The sequence below is a fragment of the Oncorhynchus mykiss genome, chromosome 16, assembly GCF_057628025.1.
Source record: "Oncorhynchus mykiss isolate SJ-2025 chromosome 16, ASM5762802v1, whole genome shotgun sequence".
Classification (NCBI taxonomy): domain Eukaryota; kingdom Metazoa; phylum Chordata; class Actinopteri; order Salmoniformes; family Salmonidae; genus Oncorhynchus; species Oncorhynchus mykiss.
This window is the reverse complement of record NC_143037.1, coordinates 11,339,193-11,361,252: the sequence shown is the minus strand read 5'-3', so window position 1 is coordinate 11,361,252 and position 22,060 is coordinate 11,339,193. Positions and strand designations below refer to the sequence as shown.

The following is a 22,060-nucleotide window of genomic DNA, read 5'->3' as shown; positions in this document are numbered from 1 at the left end:
ACTTGCAGGCTAGCATAATGTGACTTGCAGGCTAGCATAATGTGACTTGCAGGCTAGCATAATGTGACTTGCAGGCTAGCATAATGTGACTTGCAGGTAGGGTTGCAAAATTCTAGTACATTTCCTAGGATTTCCATAAATCCTGGTTGTACGAGTCCTGGAAATCTGGGAATTCTGGGAAAATTTCTAGACTTTTGGTGGGTAGCCCAAACGGTTCGGAAAGAACTCACCAGATGGGCTGTACCGACTTCAGAGAGTCTCTTGACACTTGTAAAGGTCGGAGAACACCATCGTGTTTGTGAGAGTCATCTTTCCATAGAGGGGTCATAATATTATTTTAGGCCAAACCGTTCGGACGCTACAGACGAGTTTGTGAGAAGGCCGATTATCGGGATGTCTCATGGTCTGACAAACACAGCTCCAGATCTGTCAACTTTCACTGCAGATGCGGAAGTGCGACAAAGGCGGATTGAGACGCATCCAATGCAACAGATTTTTATGGGGATTGTTGTCTTATGCTAATTTTATTTCCATGGGGGCGTGGACATCAAACTTAGGGGGATTTAAACATTCAATTAGACCCTTTAGGGAGCAGAGACTCCCTACCACACCTATCACTATCATATTTTACAATCTCCCTATCTCCACCCCTCTCTCTCTCTCTCTCTCTCTCTGTCCCACTCTTTTCCCTTTCTCTCGTTCTCCTTCACTCTCTTCTCCCTCTCTCCTTTTCTATCTCTCCCTATCCCCCTCTCTCTTTCTCTTCCTCTACTCCACTCTCTCTCCTTCCCTCTCTCTCTCTCCATCTCCTTCCTTCCCGCTCTCTCTCTCTCTATCCCCCTCTCTCTTTCTCTTCCTCTACTCCACTCTCTCTCTTCCCCTCTCTCTCTCTCCATCTCCTTCCTTCCCGCTCTCTCTCTCTCTCTCCCTCTCTATCTCCCTCTCTCTCTCTCTCCTTCTCACGCACACAGATAGCTGTTAGCCTGTGAGTATCTTGTTCTGTATCTAATTAGAGTATAGATAACCCTCATAGCTTCTTAAACAGGGTCTAACTGACAGCCGTGTAAAGAATGAGACTGATAACAAACAGGCTTATGTCTCAGACAGTGTAAGGAGACAGTTAACAGGCTTATGTCTCAGACAGTGTAAGGAGACAGTTAACAGTCTTATGTCTCAGACAGTGTAGGGAGACAGTTAACAGGTCTGTCTCAGACAGTGTAGGGAGACAGTTAACAGGTCTATGTCTCAGACAGTGTAGGGAGACAGTTAACAGGTCTATGTCTCAGACAGTGTAGGGAGACAGTTAACAGGTCTGTCTCAGACAGTGTAGGGAGACAGTTAACAGGTCTGTCTCAGACAGTGCAGGGAGACAGTTTACAGGCTTATGTCTCAGACAGTGTAAGGAGACAGTTAACAGGCTTATGTCTCAGACAGTGTAAGGAGACAGTTAACAGGTCTATGTCTCAGACAGTGTAGGGAGACAGTTAACAGGTCTGTCTCAGACAGTGTAGGGAGACAGTTAACAGGTCTATGTCTCAGACAGTGTAGGGAGACAGTTAACAGGTCTGTCTCAGACAGTGTAGGGAGACAGTTTACAGGCTTATGTCTCAGACAGTGTAAGGAGACAGTTAACAGGTCTATGTCTCAGACAGTGTAGGGAGACAGTTAACAGGTCTATGTCTCAAACAGTGTAGGGAGACAGTTAACAGGTCTATGTCTCAGACAGTGTAGAGAGACAGTTAACAGGTATATGTCTCAGACAGTGTAGGGAGACAGTTAACAGGTCTATGTCTCAGACAGTGTAGGGAGACAGCTAACAGGTCCATGTCTCAGACAGTGTAGGGAGACAGTTAACAGGTCTATGTCTCAGACAGTGTAGGGAGACAGTTAACAGGCTTATGTCTCAGACAGTGTAGGGAGACAGTTAACAGGTCTGTCTCAGACAGTGTACGGAGACAGTTAACAGGCTTATGTCTCAGACAGTGTAGGGAGACAGCTAACAGGTCCATGTCTTAGACAGTGTAGGGAGACAGGTAACAGGTCTATGTCTCAGACAGTGTAGGGAGACAGTTAACAGGTCTATGTCTCAGACAGTGTAGAGACACAGTTAACAGGTCTATGTCTCAGACAGTGTAGAGAGACAGCTAACAGGTCCATGTCTCAGACAGTGTAGAGAGACAGCTAACAGGTCCATGTCTCAGACAGTGTAGAGAGACAGCTAACAGGTCCATGTCTCAGACAGTGTAGGGAGACAGTTAACAGGTCTATGTCTCAGACAGTGTAGGGAGACAGTTAACAGGTCTATGTCTCAGACAGTGTAGAGACACAGTTAACAGGTCTATGTCTCAGACAGTGTAGAGAGACAGCTAACAGGTCCATGTCTCAGACAGTGTAGGGAGACAGTTAACAGGTCTATGTCTCAGACAGTGTAGGGAGACAGTTAACAGGTCTATGTCTCAGACAGTTTTGGGAGACAGTTTACAGGCTTATGTCTCAGACAGTGTAAGGAGACAGTTAACAGGTCTATGTCTCAGACAGTGTAGGGAGACAGTTAACAGGTCTATGTCTCAGACAGTGTAGGGAGACAGTTAACAGGCTTATGTCTCAGACAGTGTAAGGAGACAGTTAACAGTCTTATGTCTCAGACAGTGTAGGGAGACAGTTAACAGGTCTGTCTCAGACAGTGTAGGGAGACAGTTAACAGGTCTATGTCTCAGACAGTGTAGGGAGACAGTTAACAGGTCTGTCTCAGACAGTGTAGAGAGACAGCTAACAGGTCCATGTCTCAGACAGTGTAGGGAGACAGTTAACAGGCTTATGTCTCAGACAGTGTAAGGAGACAGTTAACAGTCTTATGTCTCAGACAGTGTAGGGAGACAGTTAACAGGTATGTCTCAGACAGTGTAGGGAGACAGTTAACAGGTCTATGTCTCAGACAGTGTAGGGAGACAGTTAACAGGTCTGTCTCAGACAGTGTAGAGACACAGTTAACAGGTCTATGTCTCAGACAGTGTAGAGAGACAGCTAACAGGTCCATGTCTCAGACAGTGTAGAGAGACAGCTAACAGGTCCATGTCTCAGACAGTGTAGAGAGACAGCTAACAGGTCCATGTCTCAGACAGTGTAGGGAGACAGTTAACAGGTCTATGTCTCAGACAGTGTAGAGAGACAGTTAACAGGTCTATGTCTCAGACAGTGTAGGGAGACAGTTAACAGGTCTATGTCTCAGACAGTGTAGGGAGACAGTTAACAGGTCTATGTCTCAGACAGTGTAGGGAGACATCTCTCATGAGAATCAAAATCTAGGAAACATGCAGCTCCATTAGACAAAACAGCCGAAAACCAAAGTATTGTGACAGCTTTCTTCATACGACATACTGTAGATGAAGCTTCTGATACCGTCTGTATGTCAAGGAGACATGACAGGTCTGGACACTGAATAGAAAACGACATGAAGTAGATAAAGCTCTCCTGATCCACCCTGTTCCAATCTAGGCTGATCTCCTCTCCAGTATCTGTTCTTTGTGAACTCTACAAAGAACCTCTTCAGCAGGGTATTTTTTGACAAAGGAACAGGTGGGGAGGGAGGTGTGTGTGTGATTATATTAATAGAATAAAAGGTTCAATAGCCGCTTGATTATCAATGGCCCTGCAGCCGCTGATGATGAAGATGTATCTTTGATGATGCGTCTTTGGTGTGTTTTAAAGGACCCGGCTCTTCAGTCTCAGTCGCCTATTTCTGGTTCCTGTCTTTCTCCTTTGTCCTCTATCCCTGATCTATCCATCACTAAACGTGGAACGATGAAAGGAAGATGAAAGAATGAAAAGAGGAAAGGTTACGCATGTATCAATCCAATAAAAAAAAGAGGGTAAGATAAAGATAGAAGGGGGAAGGAAGACTGTGTGTGTGTGTGATCGTAAATGGTTGCTGTTGGCGTGTGTGTGTTTGTGGGCGTGCTTGCATGTGTGATCGCATGGTTTCTATTGGTGTGTGTGTGATCATGGTCGTATATGCTTACTATTTGTATATGTGTGGGTGTGTTTCCCAGGCTATGAGTCCCATCTTTTGGTTGTGTTCAGTAGACAGTGGTGTATCCTAATGTTGTGTTAAGACTGGTACACCGGCTAACATCACTATCTCCTAATGATGTGTTGAGGTACTGGTACACCGGCTAACATCACTATCTCCTAATGATGTGTTGAGGGACTGGTACACCGGCTAACATCACTATCTCCTAATGTTGTGTTGAGGGACTGGTACACCGGCTAACATCACTATCTCCTAATGATGTGTTAAGACTGGTACACCGGCTAACATCACTATCTCCTAATGATGTGTTAAGGCTGGTACACCGGCCAACATCACTATATCCTAATGTTGTGTTAAGACTGGTACACCGGCTAACATCACTATCTCCTAATGATGTGTTAAGGGACTGGTACACCGGCCAACATCACTATCTCTGTCACGTTATGACCTTAGTTCTTTTGTTATGTCTTTGTTTTAGTATGGTCAGGGTGTGAGTTGGGTGGGTTGTCTACGTTTGTTTTTCTATGAGTTGGTATTTCTGTGTTTGGCCTGGTAGGCAGCTGTCGATTGTTGTCCCTGATTGAGAACCATACTTAGGCAGCCTGTTTTCACCCTTGATTTGTGGGTGATTATTTTCTGTTAAATGTTTGAACAGACAGAACTGTTTCGGTTTCGTTCGTTCACGTTGTTGTTTTGTATTTCAGTGTTCAGTTTGATTCATTAAATATTAACATCATGAACACAAACCACGCTGCGCTTTGGTCCTCACCTTCTTCCACCACAGACCGTTACAATCTATTAAAGAGGTCCCCTGAGAAATAAACTACTAATCTACACCAGTGGTTCCCAAGCTTTTTATAGTCCCGTACCCCTTCAAACATTCAACCTCCAGCTGCCTCCACCTCCACCCCCTCTAGCACCAGGGTCAGCGTACTCTCAAATGTTGTTTTTTGCCATCATTGTAAGCCTGCCACACACACACTATACAATACATTTATTAAACATAAGAATGAGTGAGTTTTTGTCACAACCTGGTTTGTGGGAAGTGACAAAGAGCTCTTATAGTACCAAGGCACAAATAATAATATATAATAATAATCAATAATTTTGCTCTTTATTTAACCATCTTACATATAAAACCTTATTTGTTCATGAAAAATTGTGAAAAACTCACCACAGGTTAATGAGAAGGGTGTGCTTGAAAGGATGCACATAACTCTGCAAGGTTGGGTTGTATTGGAGAGAGACTCAGTCTTAAATCATTTTCCAGTTTTCATGCTAGTGAGGGCCGAGAATCCAGTCTCACATAGGTGCGTGGTTGCAAAGGGCATCAGTGTCTTAACAGCGCGATTTGCCAAGGCAAGAAACTCTGAGCGCAGCTCTATCCAGAAATCTGGCAGTGGCTTCTGATTAAAGTTTCACAGAAACGCTTGTTGCAATTTCGATGAGGCTCTCTGGTTCAGAAAACGGTAAGGAGGGCATAAAAGGGATAACGAATCCAGTTGTTTGTGTCGACCGTTTCGGGAAAGTACCTGCGTAATTGCGCACCCAGCTCGCTGAGGTGCTTTGCTATATCACATTTGACATTGTCCGTAAGCTTGAGATCATTTGCACACAAAAAGTCATACAATGATGGATAGACCTGTGTGTTGTCCTTGTTAATGCAGACAGAACAGAGCTCCAACTTCTTAATCATAGACTTAATTTGGTCCCGCACATTGAATATAGTTGCGGAGAGTCCCTGTAATCCTAGATTCTGATCATTCAGGCGAGAAAAAACATCACCCAGATAGGCCAGTCGTGTGAGAAACTCATCATCATGCAAGCCGTCAGACAAGTGAAAATGATGGTCAGTAAAGAAAACTTTAAGCTCGTCTCTCAATTAAAAAAAAAAAAGTGTCAATACGTTGCCCCTTGATGACCAGCGCACTTCTGTATGTTGTAAACATGTTACATTGTCGCTGCCCATATCATTGCATAATGCAAAAAATACACAAGAGTTTAGGGGCCCTGTTTTAACAAGAGCCTCTCGGTGGATGCTGTAATGTACCCAAGTGGCGTCAGGAGCAACTGCTTGCACACGCGTTACCACTCCACCATGTCTCCCTGTCATGGCTTTTGCGCCATCAGTACAGATACCAACACATCTTTACCACCAAAGTCCATTTGATGTCACAAAGCTGTCCTTTAATTTAAAAATATCCTCTCCTGTTGTTCTAGTTTCCAGTGGTTTACAGAAGAGGATGTCTTCCTTAATTGACCCCCCATAAACGTAACGGACATTAGGCTGAAGTTGTGCCAGGCCCGCCATGTCTGTAGACTCATCCAGCTGTAAAGCATAGAATTCACTGGCTTGTATGCGAAGCAGTAATTGTTTCAAAACATCTCCTGCCATGTCACTGATGCGTTGTGAGACAGTGTTGTTTGATGGAGCCATTGTCTGTATAGTTTTTGGGGGAATTTTCCTTCAGCATTGTCCCAGCTATTTCAGCAGCAGCAGGAAGAATGAAGTCCTCCACAATAGTATGGGGCTTGCCTGTCCTGGCCACTCGGTAGCTCACCATATAAGACACTTCTAGACCCTTCTTATTAATGGTATCTGTTGCTTTTATACATGTCTTACTACTCGAAAGTCGTCTTAATTCTCCCTCATTCTAAATGTCTGCGCAAGATGGAAGGTTGGGAGAGTACTTTTGCACATACAACACTGTGGCTGAGGAAAGGTACTACTCCCAATATAAGTGAACCCCAAATCAACGTAGTTCTCATCATATTTGCGCCTCTCTGAGGGTCCAACGTCCCTGTCTGTTGTTCGGTGCTTTGCCAGGTAAGGGGCCAGTATCTCTTCAGCTGCATCAGATTCACAACTGTCAGAGGATGTGCTCGTGGAAGCAGAACAACTTGTGTCATCGACAGGTGCTGGTAGTAGCAGTACTACCAGTAGAGCTGGTATGTGTCTCTATGGACGCGGGCTTTACTTTTTTTGAGCCATTTATCAATTTTCGAGCAAACGGAATGAGCAGCAGCTACGTTTGGCTACATACTGACCGTTAGTGGAATTCCTGCAACAGAGTAACGGTTAACGTGATTGGATGTTAATTATTTGACTGGGCTAACTACTGTATATTTGACATTGTGTTGTTATTTTATTGAACACTAGATGGTTTCATTTTATTTTTGGCAGTGAAATGAGGCTACTTGGGCAAGAAAAAAAACCTTACCCTAATGTATAGCCCCATTGGAAAATATAAATGGAAAGTTTGAAAATGCGAAGATTTTTAAAATTTAAATAAATACAAATTATTATTATTATAAAATTTAAAAAATTTGAATCACATTTGTATTTGGCGTACGACAGCATTACCCATACCCCAGTTTGGGAATTCTTGATCGACACACTACATAAATAAACACACCTACCGTAACCAAGCCAGGGCTCCATGGAAATCAGGTCTGGTCTATTCAGAAACACATAGTAATCATTATCAGTGGTCATAGTGGAACAATAAAATGACTGTATATAAGCAGCCATTGACTTGAATGTGCACCTGTATGGCTTACACTGTGTTTCTGTTTGTGTAAACTGCAGTTTAATGTTGGTTTGGATATATTTACATTGGTGCAAGCAGTGAGATGGTGCCTTGGGGGCCATTTGGCGAGGCATGAACACGTGAGGAACTTGGTGTGGTGTAGTCTAGTCTAGTGTAAGGACACACTCTCCTGAACCGAGGGGATAGTACTGTATGACGAACCTTGCCTAGGTAGTAGTGGTGAGCGGGTCAGATGTTTTCGTTCACCAGAACCTACCTGCAGTTGCTAATCTCTCATCCGCAACCTCCTGACAATAGGTGATAAATTTAAAATCTGAGATCCTAACCTGCAAATATAGAAAATGCGCTGTAGAGTCAGAGATCCCGGGACTCATTTTTCACAGGGGTTGCACGATTTTTTCGTTGTCACCCAATTTAGATAGGTATGTGTTTCTGCTTCTAATTTCCGACATTTTGGCTATTTGTTAGTCCGTCAACTGGTCTATAATAACATTCATGCAACTTTTCTTCTCCCATTACTTGTTGCCCTAGAATACTAAATAAACCTTTGCTGGCCAGAAAATAAACTCAACAAACAGCCATTTTTCAATACTTAGCCATCTAGTTGGTCATCTACATTTTTGGGAGCGATACATTTAGTAATAAACTCAGCAAAAAAAGTAACGTCCTCTCACTGTCAACTGTGTTTATTTTCAGGAAATTTAACACGTGTAAATATTTGTATGAACATAACAAGATTCAACAACTGAGACATACACTGAACAAGTTCCACTGACATGTGACTAAGAGAAATGGAATAATGTGTCCCTGAACAAAGGGGGGGTCAAAATCAAAAGTAACAGTCAGTATCTGGTGTGGCCACCAGCTGCATTAAGTACTGCAGTGCATCTCCTCTTCATGGACTGCACCAGATTTGCTAGTTCTTGCTGTGAGATGTTACCCCACTCCTCCACCAAGGCACCTGCAAGTTCCCCGACATTTCTGGGGGGGAATGGCCCTAGCCCTCACCCTCCGATCCAACAGGTCCCAGACGTGCTCAATGGGATTGAGATCCAGGCTCTTCGCTGGCCATGGCAGAACACTGACATTCCTGTCTTGCAGGAAATCATGCACAGAACGAGCAGTATGGCTGGTGGCATTGTCATGCTGGAGGGTCATGTCAGGATGAGCCTGCAGGAAGGGTGCCACATGAGGGAGGAGGATGTCTTCCCTGTAGCGCACAGATGTTGAGATTGCCTGCAATGACAACAAGCTATGTCCGATGATGCTGTGACACACCGCCCCAGACCATGACGGACCCTCCACCTCCAAATCGATCCCACTCCAGAGTACAGGCCTCGGTGTAACGCTCATTCCTTCGACGATAAATACGAATCTGACCATCACCCTTGGTGAGACAAAACCACGACTGTCTGGTCCAGCGACAGTGGGTTTGTGCCCATAATTGACGTTGTTGCCGGTGATGTCTGGTGAGGACCTGCCTTATAACAGGCCTACGAGCCCTCAGTCCAGCCTCTCTCAGCCTATTGCGGACAGTCTGAGCACTGATAGAGGGATTGTGCGTTCCTGGTGTAACTCGGGCAGTTGTTGTTGCCATGCCATGCGAGGACGATCAGCTGTCCGCGCTATCTCCCTGTAGCACTGTCTTAGGCGTCTCAGTATGGACATTGCAATTTATTGCTCTGACCACATCTGCCGTCCTCATGCCTCCTTGCAGCATGCCCAAGGCACGTTCACGCAGATGAGCAGGGACCCTGGGCATCTTTCGTTTGGTGTTTTTCAGAGTCAGTAGAAAGGCCTCTTTAGTGTCCTAAGTTTTCGTAACTGTGACCTTAATTGCCTACCGTCTGTGCGCTGTTAGTGTCTTAACCACTGTTCTACTGGTGCATGTTCATTCATTGTTAATGGTTCATTAAACAAGCATGGGAAACAATGTTTAAACCCTTTACAATGAAGATCTGTAAAGTTACAGTGGGGCAAAAAAGTATTTAGTCAGCCACCAATTGTGCAAGTTCTCCTGCTTAAAAAGATGAGAGAGGCCTGTAATTTTCATCATAGGTACACTTCAACTATGACAGACAAAATGAGAAGAAAAAAAATCCAGAAAATCACATTGTAGGATTTTTAATGAATTTATTTGCAAATTATGGTGGAAAATCAGTATTTGGTCAATAACAAAAGTTAATCTCAATACTTTGTTATATACCCTTTGTTAGCAATGACAGAGGTGAAACATTTTCTGTAAGTCTTCACAAGGTTTTCACACACTGTTGCTGGTATTTTGGCCCATTCCTCCATGCAGATCTCCTCTAGAGCAGTGATGTTTTGGGGCTGTTGCTGGGCAACACGGACTTTCAACTCCCGCCAAAGATTTTCTATGGGGTTGAGATCTGGAGACTGGCTAGGCCACTCCAGGACCTTGAAATGCTTCTTACGAAGCCACACCTTCGTTGCCCGGGCGGTGTGTTTGGGATCATTGTCATGCTGAAAGACACAGCCACGTTTCATCTTCAATGCCCTTGCTGATGGAAGGAGGTTTTCACTCAAAATCTCACGATACATGGCCCCATTCATTCTCTCCTTTACACGGGTCAGTCGTCCTGGTCCCTTTGCAGAAAAACAGCCCCAAAGCATGATGTTTCCACCCCCATGCTTCACAGTAGGTATGGTGTTCTTTGGATGCAACTCAGCATTCTTTGTCCTCCAAACACGACGAGTTTAGTTTTTACCAAAAAGTTATATTTTGGTTTCATCTGACCATATGACATTCTCACAATCTTCTTCTGGATCATCCAAATGCTCTCTAGCAAACTTCAGACGGGCCTGGACATGACCTGGCTTAAGCAGGGGGACACATCTGGCACTGCAGGATTTGAGTCCCTGGCGGCGTAGTGTGTTACTGATGGTAGGCTTTGTTACTTTGGTCCCAGCTCTCTGCAGGTCATTCACTAGGTCCCCCCGTGTGGTTCTGGGATTTTTGCTCACCGTTCTTGTGATCATTTTGACCCCACGGGGTGAGATCTTGCGTGGAGCCTCAGATCGAGGGAGATTATCAGTGGTCTTGTATGTCTTCCATTTCCTAATAATTGCTCCCACAGTTGATTTCTTCAAACCAAGCTGCTTACCTATTGTATATTCAGTCTTCCCAGCCTGGTGCAGGTCTACAATTTTGTTTCTGGTGTCCTTTGACAGCTCTTTGGTCTTGGCCATAGTGGAGTATGGAGTGTGATTGTTTCAGGTTGTGGACAGGTGTCTTTTATACTGATAACAAGTTCAAACAGGTGCCATTAATACAGGTAACGAGTGGAGGACATAGGAGCCTCTTAAAGAAGAAGTTACAGGTCTGTGATAGCCAGAAATCTTGCTTGTTTGTAGGTGATCAAATACTTATTTTCCACCATAATTTGCAAATAAATTCATTAAAAATCCTACAATGTGATTTTCTGTATTTTTGTCTCATTTGTCTGTCATAGTTGAAGTGTACCTATGATGAAAATTACAGGCCTCTCATCTTTTTAAGTGGGAGAACTTGCACAATTGGTGGCTGACTAAATACTTTTTTGCCCCACTGTAGAACAGACACTTCAAAACCTTATTCCCTATGATTTACTTTTTGACTGTTTTTTTGCCGTTTATGAATGCGCTATTCAATGCGTTTCTGTGGGCTATAGTGGGCCAAATTGAATATTTTATCAAATATTTTTAATTTTTGGTCCTAAAATTCAAAATTAAAAAGCTAAATGATCCATGACAATCCTAAAACAATTCCATATGTTAGCTTAGTAGAAAACACACTCAGAATCCCACTAGCTGTCAAGGTCTATATAGGAGACACTATTGTTTACATAGGGCCTAGGCATTGGCTAGAGACTAGCTGGAATAGGAGGCCGTTGCCTATTCTCCTCATGGACTTTGACATTCCATCGATGACAGCCCTGTTTTAAATTGATAAAAACGTTGCATTTTGATTACTCTAAATGGATGTACTATGTACGGTTATCCTGATCCTAGATCAGATGTTGGGATGGGTAATAGTGACAGATAATGAACTGTGCTGGTGGGTCAGGTCAGTTATGTTAGTCAGTTGCGGTCAGTGCCGTTTCAGATGAGGGAGGACGATTTTTTTTCATGAACATGGCCTTATTTCTATTACAGCATATTGGTTGACTGTCATTCATATTCTTTTCACCCAGCTCAATGTAACAGTGATAGGTTTAGGCTACTACATGATACTCAAATTGTCCCTATACCCACCACGAGGTTGCTACAACCTAGCCTATGAATGAAAGTTTACAATATAGGTCCACACAGGTCGAGAGACAGATTTGATGTGACAGACCGTGACACATGGACAGACAGGGACATTCAATACCAGCTTGCACACTCTTGCCTGCATCTAGCTTATCTAGGGTGTAATCATTAGTCCAACAGTTGCAAACAAGAGTTTCTATTGGACAAATTCAGGTATTTTTTTTATCTGTTTTGTTCCGTTTGCTGCTGTTTAAGAAACGTTTTCAACAGTATCGGTGGAATGAATACACCCCTGATCACGTGTAAATGCAGATCACAGTTTCATAGCAGCCACGTTTTTCCGTCTCACGTTATGCACTCTCCTCGTCTCACCTCTTCCCTTCGTCTTCCCTTCGTTTGTGGACTTCAATGAACAGTACATCAGCTGTATGTGATCAGGCAAAAAAAACTTTCCAAGCCAAACTGCTACACACAGCCTACCTCATTTTCCCCATATTAGCTAAAGTAACTTCCTAGTCAACATAGCTAATAGAACTAACACGTTAGTAAACCCGCTACAATCGTGCAGTAACATCACGGTGTACAGTTAGTAAGCAGTTACATCGGCGGGCCTCGGTGCCAATAAATTTAGTAAAACCAAAAGCTTCCCTTGACCTGGAAGAGTTCCAGTGTTGTGTTGGATAGTCATAGCCAGCTAGCTAACATAGCATCCCTCTTTTTAAGCAGGGTGTTTCAGTAGGCTAAACTAGCTAGCTGCATATGCTAGCTAAGTAAGTAAAACTGAAGAAAATTACAATCTCTCTCTTTATTTCTCTCTTTCTTTTCCTTCTATTAGGAAGAAATTAATTTGTTCAAAACTGTTAAACTATTTTCTTTCTCTCTCTTTGAGTCAACTACTCACCACATGTTATGCACTGCAATGCTAGCTAGCTATAGCTTACGCTTTCAGTACTAGATTAATTCTCTGATCCTTTGATTGGGTGGACATCATGTCAGTTCATGCTGCAAGACCTCTGATAGGTTGGAGGACGTTCTCCGGAAGTTGTCATAATTACTGTGTAAGTCTATGGAAAAGGGTGAGAACTACGTTTTTTATTTAAGTCAATGTACCTAGAGGAGGATGGAAGCTAGCTGTCCTCCGGCTACACCATGATGCTATCCTACAGAGTGCTGTTGAGGCTACTGTAGACCTTCTTTGCAAAATATTGTGTTTTAATCAATTATTTGGTGACATGTGATTGAATTTAGTATAGTTTTATCTAAAAATGATAAACTTTTTAAAGTTTCACAATTTCTATTTTTTATGAAATTCACTGAAGAGGTTGGTCTTCCCCTTCCTCCTCTGAGAAGCCTCCACTGATGTCAGTAAAGTCTGGTACATGCATCTCTGCTCCTGTATAATGTATACATGTACAATACAAAATCATGTATGTAATCACTTAATGTAGATTAAGCTCCTCCCCCCTTTTTCTATTCTGCTCTCTAACCCCTCCCTGAAAAGGCTGAAAGAATGTGCTTTCACTAAACATCTGGTGCTGGATGATCCATAGTTCATATTCCTGTTATATGCGTGCGTGCGTCCATCCGTGCGTGCGTGCGTAAGAGAAGGTTTTGGGGTGGGGGTAGGAGAGCATGTGTGTTTTTATTTATGTATGTGTGTGAGCAGCGGGGTGCTTGGGGTATTATATACAGTATGTTTGTATGGGGGAGGAGCAAGCATGTCAACACTTTAACAGAAAACTGTCATTGGACTATTATCAACAGTAAAATACTGTGAAATGTTTATCTGCCGCATACTATAAATTATGGTGCATTGTGGGAAAATGTTGTGGGCATTGAAAGAATGGCTATATTCCGATTGGTACTGTAATTCCACCCAACAGAATACAGTACCGTACCGTATTTTCTGAGCACCAAAAAACTTTTGACCACTAGTGAGTGCATGGTGTTGTTGTTTTTGGCTCATTAACAAGTTTTGAGGCATGCCTTGTAAGAGGCTATATTCGTTGCATCCCCGTTAATGAGAATGCTGTACCAATTGAATTCATACTGTTGCGGCCAATTACATTTTTGCCTTGCACTTTTCTTGAATAATTCCACATTTTTTAAAAATAAGTTGGAGAATTTAAAAAGAAATTAAAATAATTACAATACCAATTTTATTTTTACCAATTTAAGTTTATTCTTTAAAGTCAAAACTGTGGGCAGGGGATTATAAAATGACATACGGAATTGTTTTAAGATATTCATACTATGGATCATTTAGCTATTTGATTTGGAATTTTAGGAACTTTTCGGCATAAAATAACATTATATACACTACCGTTCAAGAGTTCGGGGTCACTTAGAAATGTCCATGTTGTCCATGAAAACATGCATGAAATGAGTTGCAAAACATTGACAAGGTCAATAATGATAATGCTTTTTAATTGAAATGATAATTGTGTCCTTCAAACTTTGCTTTCGTCAAGGAATCCTCCATTTGCAGCAATTACAGCCTTGCAGACCTTTGGCATTCTAGTTGTCAATTTGTTGAGGTAATCTGAAGAGACTTCACCCCCTGCTTTCTGAAGCACCTCCCACAAATTGGATTGACTTGATGGGCACTTCTTACGTACCATACGGTCAAGCTGCTCCCACAACAGCTCAATAGGTCTGAGATCCGGTGACTGTGCTGGCCACTCCATTATAGACAGAACACTAGCTGACTGCTTCTTCCCTAAATAGTTCTTGCATAGTTTGGAGCTGTGATTTGGGTCACTGCCCTGTTGTAGGAGGAAATTGGCTCCAATTAAGCGCTTTTCACAGGGTATGGCATGGCATTGCACAATGGAGTGATAGCCTTCCTTCTTCAAGATCCCTTTACCATGTAAAAATCTCCCACTTTACAACCACCAAAGCACCCCCAGACCATTACATTGCCTCCACCATGCTTAACAGATGTACCTGTCAAGCACTCCTCCAGCATCTTTTCATTTTTCTGCGTCTGACGAATGTTGTTCTTTGTGATCCGAACACCTCAAACTTAGATTCGGCAGTCCATTAACACTTTTTTCCAATCTTCCTCTGTCCAGTGTCTGTGTTCTTTTTCCCATCTTAATCTTTTCTTTTTATTGGCCAGTCTGAGATGTGGCTTTTTCTTTGCAACTCTGCCTAGAAGGCCAGAATCCCAGAGTCGCATCTTCACTGTTGATGTTGAGACTGGTGTTTTGCGGGTACTATTTAATGAAGCTGCCAGTTGAGGACTTGTGATGCCGTCTGTTTCTCAAACTAGACTCTCTAATGTAGTTTCAGAAGAAGGTATTAGTTTCTGGTCATTTTGAACCTGTAATCGAACCTGATGCTCCAGACACTCAACTAGTCTAAACAAGGCCAGTTTTGTTGCTTCTTTAATCAGAACAACAGTTTTCATCTGTGCTTATGTGACAGGTTAAAAGAAATACTCATAGCCTGTCATACATTAAAAAGTACTATTAAGTTCATAGTATGTGAGGATCTTAAAACATGTTAGGTTAAAAAGATCATGCATTCAGTATTGGTTGATAGAGATTGATAACATTCATATAATTGTGTTAAAGTTCAAATCCGTCAAGCGTACAAAGGGTATGAATTGTGAGAGGAATGTGTAAACGTTATGTTGATTACTTTATTTTGTGGTGCCTAATGGAAGGGTAAAAATGTTAATCTGTGATCTACTAAATGCTCTTAATCTATGAGCCTAAGATCGATTGCTCTGGTCTCCACCCAAGTTCCCGGGGAAATCGAGGTCTTTCCTCATTGCACTAAAAGTTTCATTGAGGAAACAACACCGTATCACTCTCGTGATTATTTCTCCCCTTTTTCAGGGGCGTAACACTCACATAATTGCAAAAGCGTTTTCTAATGATCAATTAGCCTTTTAAAATGATAAACTTGGATTAGCTAACACAACGTGCCATTGGAACACAGGAGTTGCTGATAATGGGCCTCTGTACACCAATGTAGATATTCCATAAAAAATCTGCCGTTTCCAGCTACAATAGTCATTTACAACATTAACAATGTCTACACTGTATTTCTGATCAATTTGATGTTATTTTAATGGACAAAAAATTAGCTTTTCTTTCAAAAACAAGGACATTTCTTTTGAACAAAACTTTTGAATGGTAGTATATATATATATATATTTGTATATAAAACATTGAATTTGGCCTTTACTATTATAGACCAGAGACATGCCATGAATACACATACATGACAAAAAAATACATAAGAATCATAAGAAACAAGGTTTTGAAGTGTCTGTCCTACATCAAGGAGGTATAAGAAAGCTCCGGAAATATATATATTTTACACATATTTAACACCTTTTTTGGGTAGGCACAAAACCACCTTCATAATTCCATTTGTTTTTAAAATCAGGTACCGGTTACCTTCAGATCAGTCCCTGACATTTGTCAAAACGAGGAACATCATCGTGTTTGTGAGAATCTCCCCTTTCCACTGACGGGTCACATTAGTTTGTAGCCCACATGGTTTGGATGCGACAAACAGAAGTTGGAACATCAACGGTCCCCACATCAGACGAGTCGGGTCGTAGAGCAAAACGGAGACCCCCATCGTGTTCATGAGAGGTTGTAGGTCAAACCATTTGGATGCTACAGATGTTTTCAGGATGTCTCATGGTCTGACAAACACCGCTTTAGCTCTGCCACCTGTCACCGCGGATGAGGATGTGTGACATGGGCGGATGAGGAAGTGTGACATGGGCGGATGAGGAAGTACGACATGGGCGGATGCTGTGGATTGAGACGCAAAAAAACACATATCTCTAGCTTAAACTGACAGATTTAACAGATTTAGATTTTTTTTAAATATATTCTGAGATTGATGGACTTGGGGGATTTATTGAGTTTACAATTTTAATTTAGAATATAAAGACATGGCATGGACTAAATTATTGGCACCCCTGAGCTGTACTGAGCTGTACTTGGTTGTACAGCCTTTGGCCAAGATAACAAATAGGCTGAAACTGCAGCCCACAATTTGATGGCTGAAATTCATTTTACAGTGCAGCTACTGTAATCCATACTGTTGATTAATACGGTCAATTACTGATCAAATTACAAAAACGTCTAACAGTGTAGTTCGTTATAGAACAATATGAAAGGGTTCTTTATAGCACCATACAAGTTTAAATTAGAACCGCATGAGCATAGTTCTTTATAGAACCTTGAAAAAAAAGGTTCCATATAGCACAGAAAAGGGTTTCGCTATGGTTACAAGCCAAATAACCCTTTTTTGGCATTATACAGAAACATGTGTTTTTAGTGTGTATGCTAAAAACAAGGAAATACTAATACAGTTGATAATTTCGATGACAAACTGGTGTGCTTTGCCAAATAACTATTTTCAGGTCATCCAACAAATGTAAACGCCTGGAGTTTGCTAAAAGGCATTGGCACTTGGATTGGAACTGGTGCTTTGGTCAGATGACATGAAAATAAAGGTCTTTGGTCATGCATATCAGTGGTGGGTTTGGAGTCTAAATGAGAATGCATGAGAAGGAAATGACCCCATACCTACTGTAAAATACTGTGGTGGCTCGATGATGTTATTGGACTACTTTGCTTCCACTGGTCCCGGGGCCTTATTAAGGTCAACGGCATCATTAACTTTACCCAGTACCAGGATATTTTACCCAAACACCTGGTTGCCTCTGTCAGGACGCTGAAACTTGACCGCAAATGGATCTTTCAGCAAGACAATAACACCAAGCACGTCAAAATCCACAAAGAAATTGTTAATTGACCACAAAATTAACCTTATGCAATGGCCATCTTAGTTTCCAGAATTGAAACCCATTGAAAACCTGTGGTTTGAGTTGAAGAGCAGATGAAGAACATCAAGGATCTGGAAAGATTCTGTATGGATGAATGGTCTCAGATCCCTCCCAATGTGTTCTCCAACTCATAAAACATTTAGGAAAAAGGCTCAGTGCCGTTATCCTGTCAAGGTGAGGTATTGAAAGGTATTGAAAACAGGGGTGTCAACCTACCTTTTTGCAAAACATTTATAATATTACTTGTTAAACAACATTATTTTTCCTGAGCAATTGTATTAGTATAAAATCATATAATTTCAAACGTTTCTTATTATACAATATAGCTCAGTATCTGAATTATTTATTTTATACAGTCATTTCTGCTTATCTTTATCAAGGGTGTCAATAATTTCAGACCCCCAAAAAAATGATTATTTATTCATATTATTTTAAGAAACAATTCTGATAATCAACCTGCAATACAGCATGCTGGGAAATATCATGGACATGGTTTTGTGGTTTTGCGCAAACATGAATTTGTAATTTTACTCAACAAGATTTTTCAAAAATGCACCTCACACACAGAACAATCTTGAGCAAAACAGAAATGGTCTTGCAGCTGGATGCTTTGAAATTTTAAGTCGAATCAACAATAATGCTATTTTGAAGTCCATTCAACTCACAGAATAACGCTGATTAAGCAATTGGTTTTAAGCTAAACTTATTTAAAACGTTTTTTTACAGTTCAGAGGAATTTGACAGAAACAGGGCAGCAGGACAGAGAGAGAGAGAGAGAGAGAGAGAGAGAGAGTGTGTGTGTGTGTGTGTGTGTGTGTGTGTGTGTGTGTGTGTGTGTGTGTGTGTGTGTGTGTGTGTGTGTGTGTAAGAACATACCTGTTGTTATCTTGTAATTCTGCTGTTTTGATAAAGTACTCCTGAAGTCATATGAAGCTGTGTGTGATGACTCATGGGAGCCCCACTTCCCCTTGTACGTTCTTGAATTAAAGGTTATACAGTGTCCTTAAAAAAAGCAGGGATAATTTGACATAACTATATTGCTAGCAGATCTTACAGTTTTATTTGTAGCTACAATGAAATAATTTTATTTCCGTTTGTGCATTGATATCTACTCATGCTTACTTTGCGTTTGTCTTGTGTTCTTTGCTATTGGAGTTCCCGCTCGTCAATGTCAACGCTCTATTACGAGTCGCACCCTCAGAAGTGTATGTACTTCCACCCGCGGATGCTGGAGAAGTGTGCACCCCTTCTCCCGACTGGTTCTGTCATTTTGTCAGTTTACTGTTATGTTTAATGAGATCTCTCACATTAAAAAATGTATACCAGTTTGACTGAGAAAGGCCAGTGAATATTATGTGATGGTATGTATGATACAGGGGTGCAACTTCGATTTTAGATGTTTGGCTACATCTTTTTTAATTTTTTAATTTTTCAATCAGATTAACACTCCTAACAGCCTACCCGCCCACTCGGAGACATCCGCATGGTCCTAAAGCACACCGTTGCCTCGTTTTGTATCACATTCCAATGATAAAACTGGGGGGGGGGGGGGGGGGTTATTTATTATTAACATTATTATTTACCTTATTATTAATTACCTCATCCTAACCTCACACCTTTATTTATTTTTAAATGCATTTATTTGATCAACTTAACCTCCATTTCTGCACCTTAACTTTGCCTCCGAGCTGCCGGCCTACTGTGTCATTTTCATGGAGTCGTTATGTAGGTTTTATGACAGCTCATAAGACTGATCATTAAAGGTGTAGTAAGTACAGGCCTGTAGCAGTATACAGGAAGCCTGCTGTGATGATGATGTTTAATGCTTTGACATAAATCACAGAGATTAGAATCAGCCCTCACAGCCTGGTGTGTGTGTGTGTGTGTGTGTGTGTGTGTGTGTGTGTGTGTGTGTGTGTGTGTGTGTGTGTGTGTGTGTTTGTTGTAACAGCAATAGGATGGAACACACGTTATTTACCTCCTCTGGGTGTGGAGTATGTCTACCAGAGAGGTCAAGGAGAAGGAGAGTGTGTGTCTGGGTTTGTGCCTCTGGTGTGCTTGTGTGTGTGTGTGTGTGTGTGTGTGTGTGTGTGTGTCTGGGTTTGTGCCTCTGGTGTGCTTGTGTGTGTGTGTGTGTGTGTGTGTGTGTGTGTGTGTGTGTGTGTGTGTGTGTGTGTGTGTGTGTGTGTGAGAGTGTGAGTGTGCTCACATGAATACTGCACAGTATCATTGGCAACCTATTCTCTCTCGTGTTCACGCCCCCCCCCCCCGTCCCATTCCAGGCTGAGGGTTCCACGTTCCTCCAGATGGGTGCATCACTGGAACAGCAGATTGTCTGCATGTTCAAGGTACAGGAATAGAATATTACATCTAAATGTAATGTTCAATTAGAGAACCCCCTTCTGCCAATCAGAATCGTATATTCATCAAAGCTGTGGACTAAAATGTAATGTAGATATATAATTTTATATTTATATGTAACATAATGTCTATATTGTAGTTGATGGAGGAGTATGACTGGGGAGACTTTGTAGTCATCACAAGCATGTTGCCGGGATACGAGACATTTGTGGACTACGTCCGCTCCTACACGGACACGTCCTACTTCCTGTGGAGGCTGCAGGATATCCTGTCTCTGGAGATGTCTATCGGGACCAGCGATGTCCGCGCCAAACGCATGTTACAGCAGGTAGGAGAAAGAAATGTCCAACACACACACAGGGAGGGAGACAGAGAGAGAGAGAGAGAGGGGGGGGGGGGACAGATAGAGAGAGAGAGAGGGGGGGGAGAGAGAGAGAGAGAGAGTCAGTCAGTCAGTCAGTCAGTGAGTGAGTGAGTGAGTGAGTGAGTGAGTGTTACAATTAACCTAGGGATAAGGCCGGTAGTGGTGTGTCGGTAAAATCACTGGAGAAGCCAAGCCAGGAAAAAAACACATTACAACCTGTTTTGTGTTTGCTCTATAACCTGTTAGTTCATATGCCTTGCTACTGTGATATATAGGCCTAAGGCCGAGATAATAAGAAGACACAGTGGCAGAATAAATTCAACCACACCTTTGTTTCATCACAAAACCGGAGATTAACCTCTGTAAGGTGAAGTCCACAAAGGATAGTCAAGCAAGTTAAGGCTTCCGACATTTTCGGACTACTTAACAACCATTGATTTAGAACCACAGAGAGATATTCAAAGTCGCAAAGAAAACAAGAGCTGCCTCCACTATTCCAGCACCATTTCAACTTCAACATCATCAAATCCCCTCTGCTCAGTCTAATACATTGACAACTAAAAGATACAAAAAATGATTTCGTCTAAACAACGTAAGCTAAATATGATGTGGCTGTCCATGGTACTGATTTCTCGTGTGTGTGTGTGTGTGTGTGTGTGTGTGTGTGTGTGTGTGTGTGTGTGTGTGTGTGTGTGTGTGTGTGTGTGTGTGTGTGTGTGTGTGTGTGTGTGTGTGTGTGTGTGTGTGCATGCGTGTGTGTGTGCATGCGTGTGTGCAAGTCGAAAAAACATGTTGACTCACCTTGCTTGTAGAGATACCATCCTCCTCTCTTTCATGTTGCCAAAACATTCTTTGAGTCTGTCATACAGTACACACTTTTAGTTGTTGTTGTCCTAGACTACCTGGCTAACATGCCTGCTCGCTAGTCTAACTTCCATTCATGGGCAACATTAGCTAGTTAACATTAGCCTTCTACATCTAGCTACATATTGAACTTCCATCCTCTCAATATATGCAATATATACAATATATAAATTAATGATTGGACTAGAATCGCTGTTATAATTGTTGGCCAGTACGGAGATAATAAGTAAAACCAGTCCAAGTCCAAATCCCTATCTCTATCCATGGCTAATTTAGGAAAGGGCCAATTTTATCCAGCTAGCTAAGCCACATAAGGACAACAACACAATGAGATGTAACAATTAAAAATGTTTCTGTCAATGACACTTGGCTTTTGATGTGATGCGATTGGTGTGAAGACTGGCTTCCCTAGACACTTTTTTTGGAAGGTCAGGACCATTCACAGTTGAGCTCACTAAGTGAAGCTTAACACTGATTGGCTATAACTTCATACTGTTTCATGAAGGGAGGCCAAATGCTCGCTGGCTTCCCTTGCATTCAATGCTACCGGTGGCAACATTGTCATACTCTTTTTTGACCAGACAGCATCAGATAGATGGGCTACACATACAGAGACAGAGGGGAGCTGTTTCTCTCACTTGGATGCTTTTTCTGGTGAGATATATTCAGCCTCTTGCGAATTGAAGGACAATTATGAAACACAGAGAGACGAAAGATAAATGATTGAATATATGTTTTTTCTTATTTTTCTTTGTTCATTTTTTTAGGGAAGCCTGGCTTCCCTTGACATGAATAGACTGCACTCGATAGGGCAAGGG

At 42.0% G+C, this 22,060-nt stretch overlaps 1 protein-coding gene across 1 annotated transcript in view; it reads left to right on the top strand.

The window, feature by feature from the left end:
- Positions 1–22,060, top strand: part of LOC110492826 (glutamate receptor ionotropic, NMDA 2C-like) — a 68,167-nt gene that overhangs the window by 5,920 nt on the left and 40,187 nt on the right. Inside the window, exons 4-5 of the mRNA XM_090201636.1 lie at positions 19,936–20,001; positions 20,154–20,342. Coding sequence (XP_090057762.1) covers positions 19,936–20,001; positions 20,154–20,342 — 255 coding nt within the window. The remainder of the gene's footprint in view (positions 1–19,935; positions 20,002–20,153; positions 20,343–22,060) is intronic.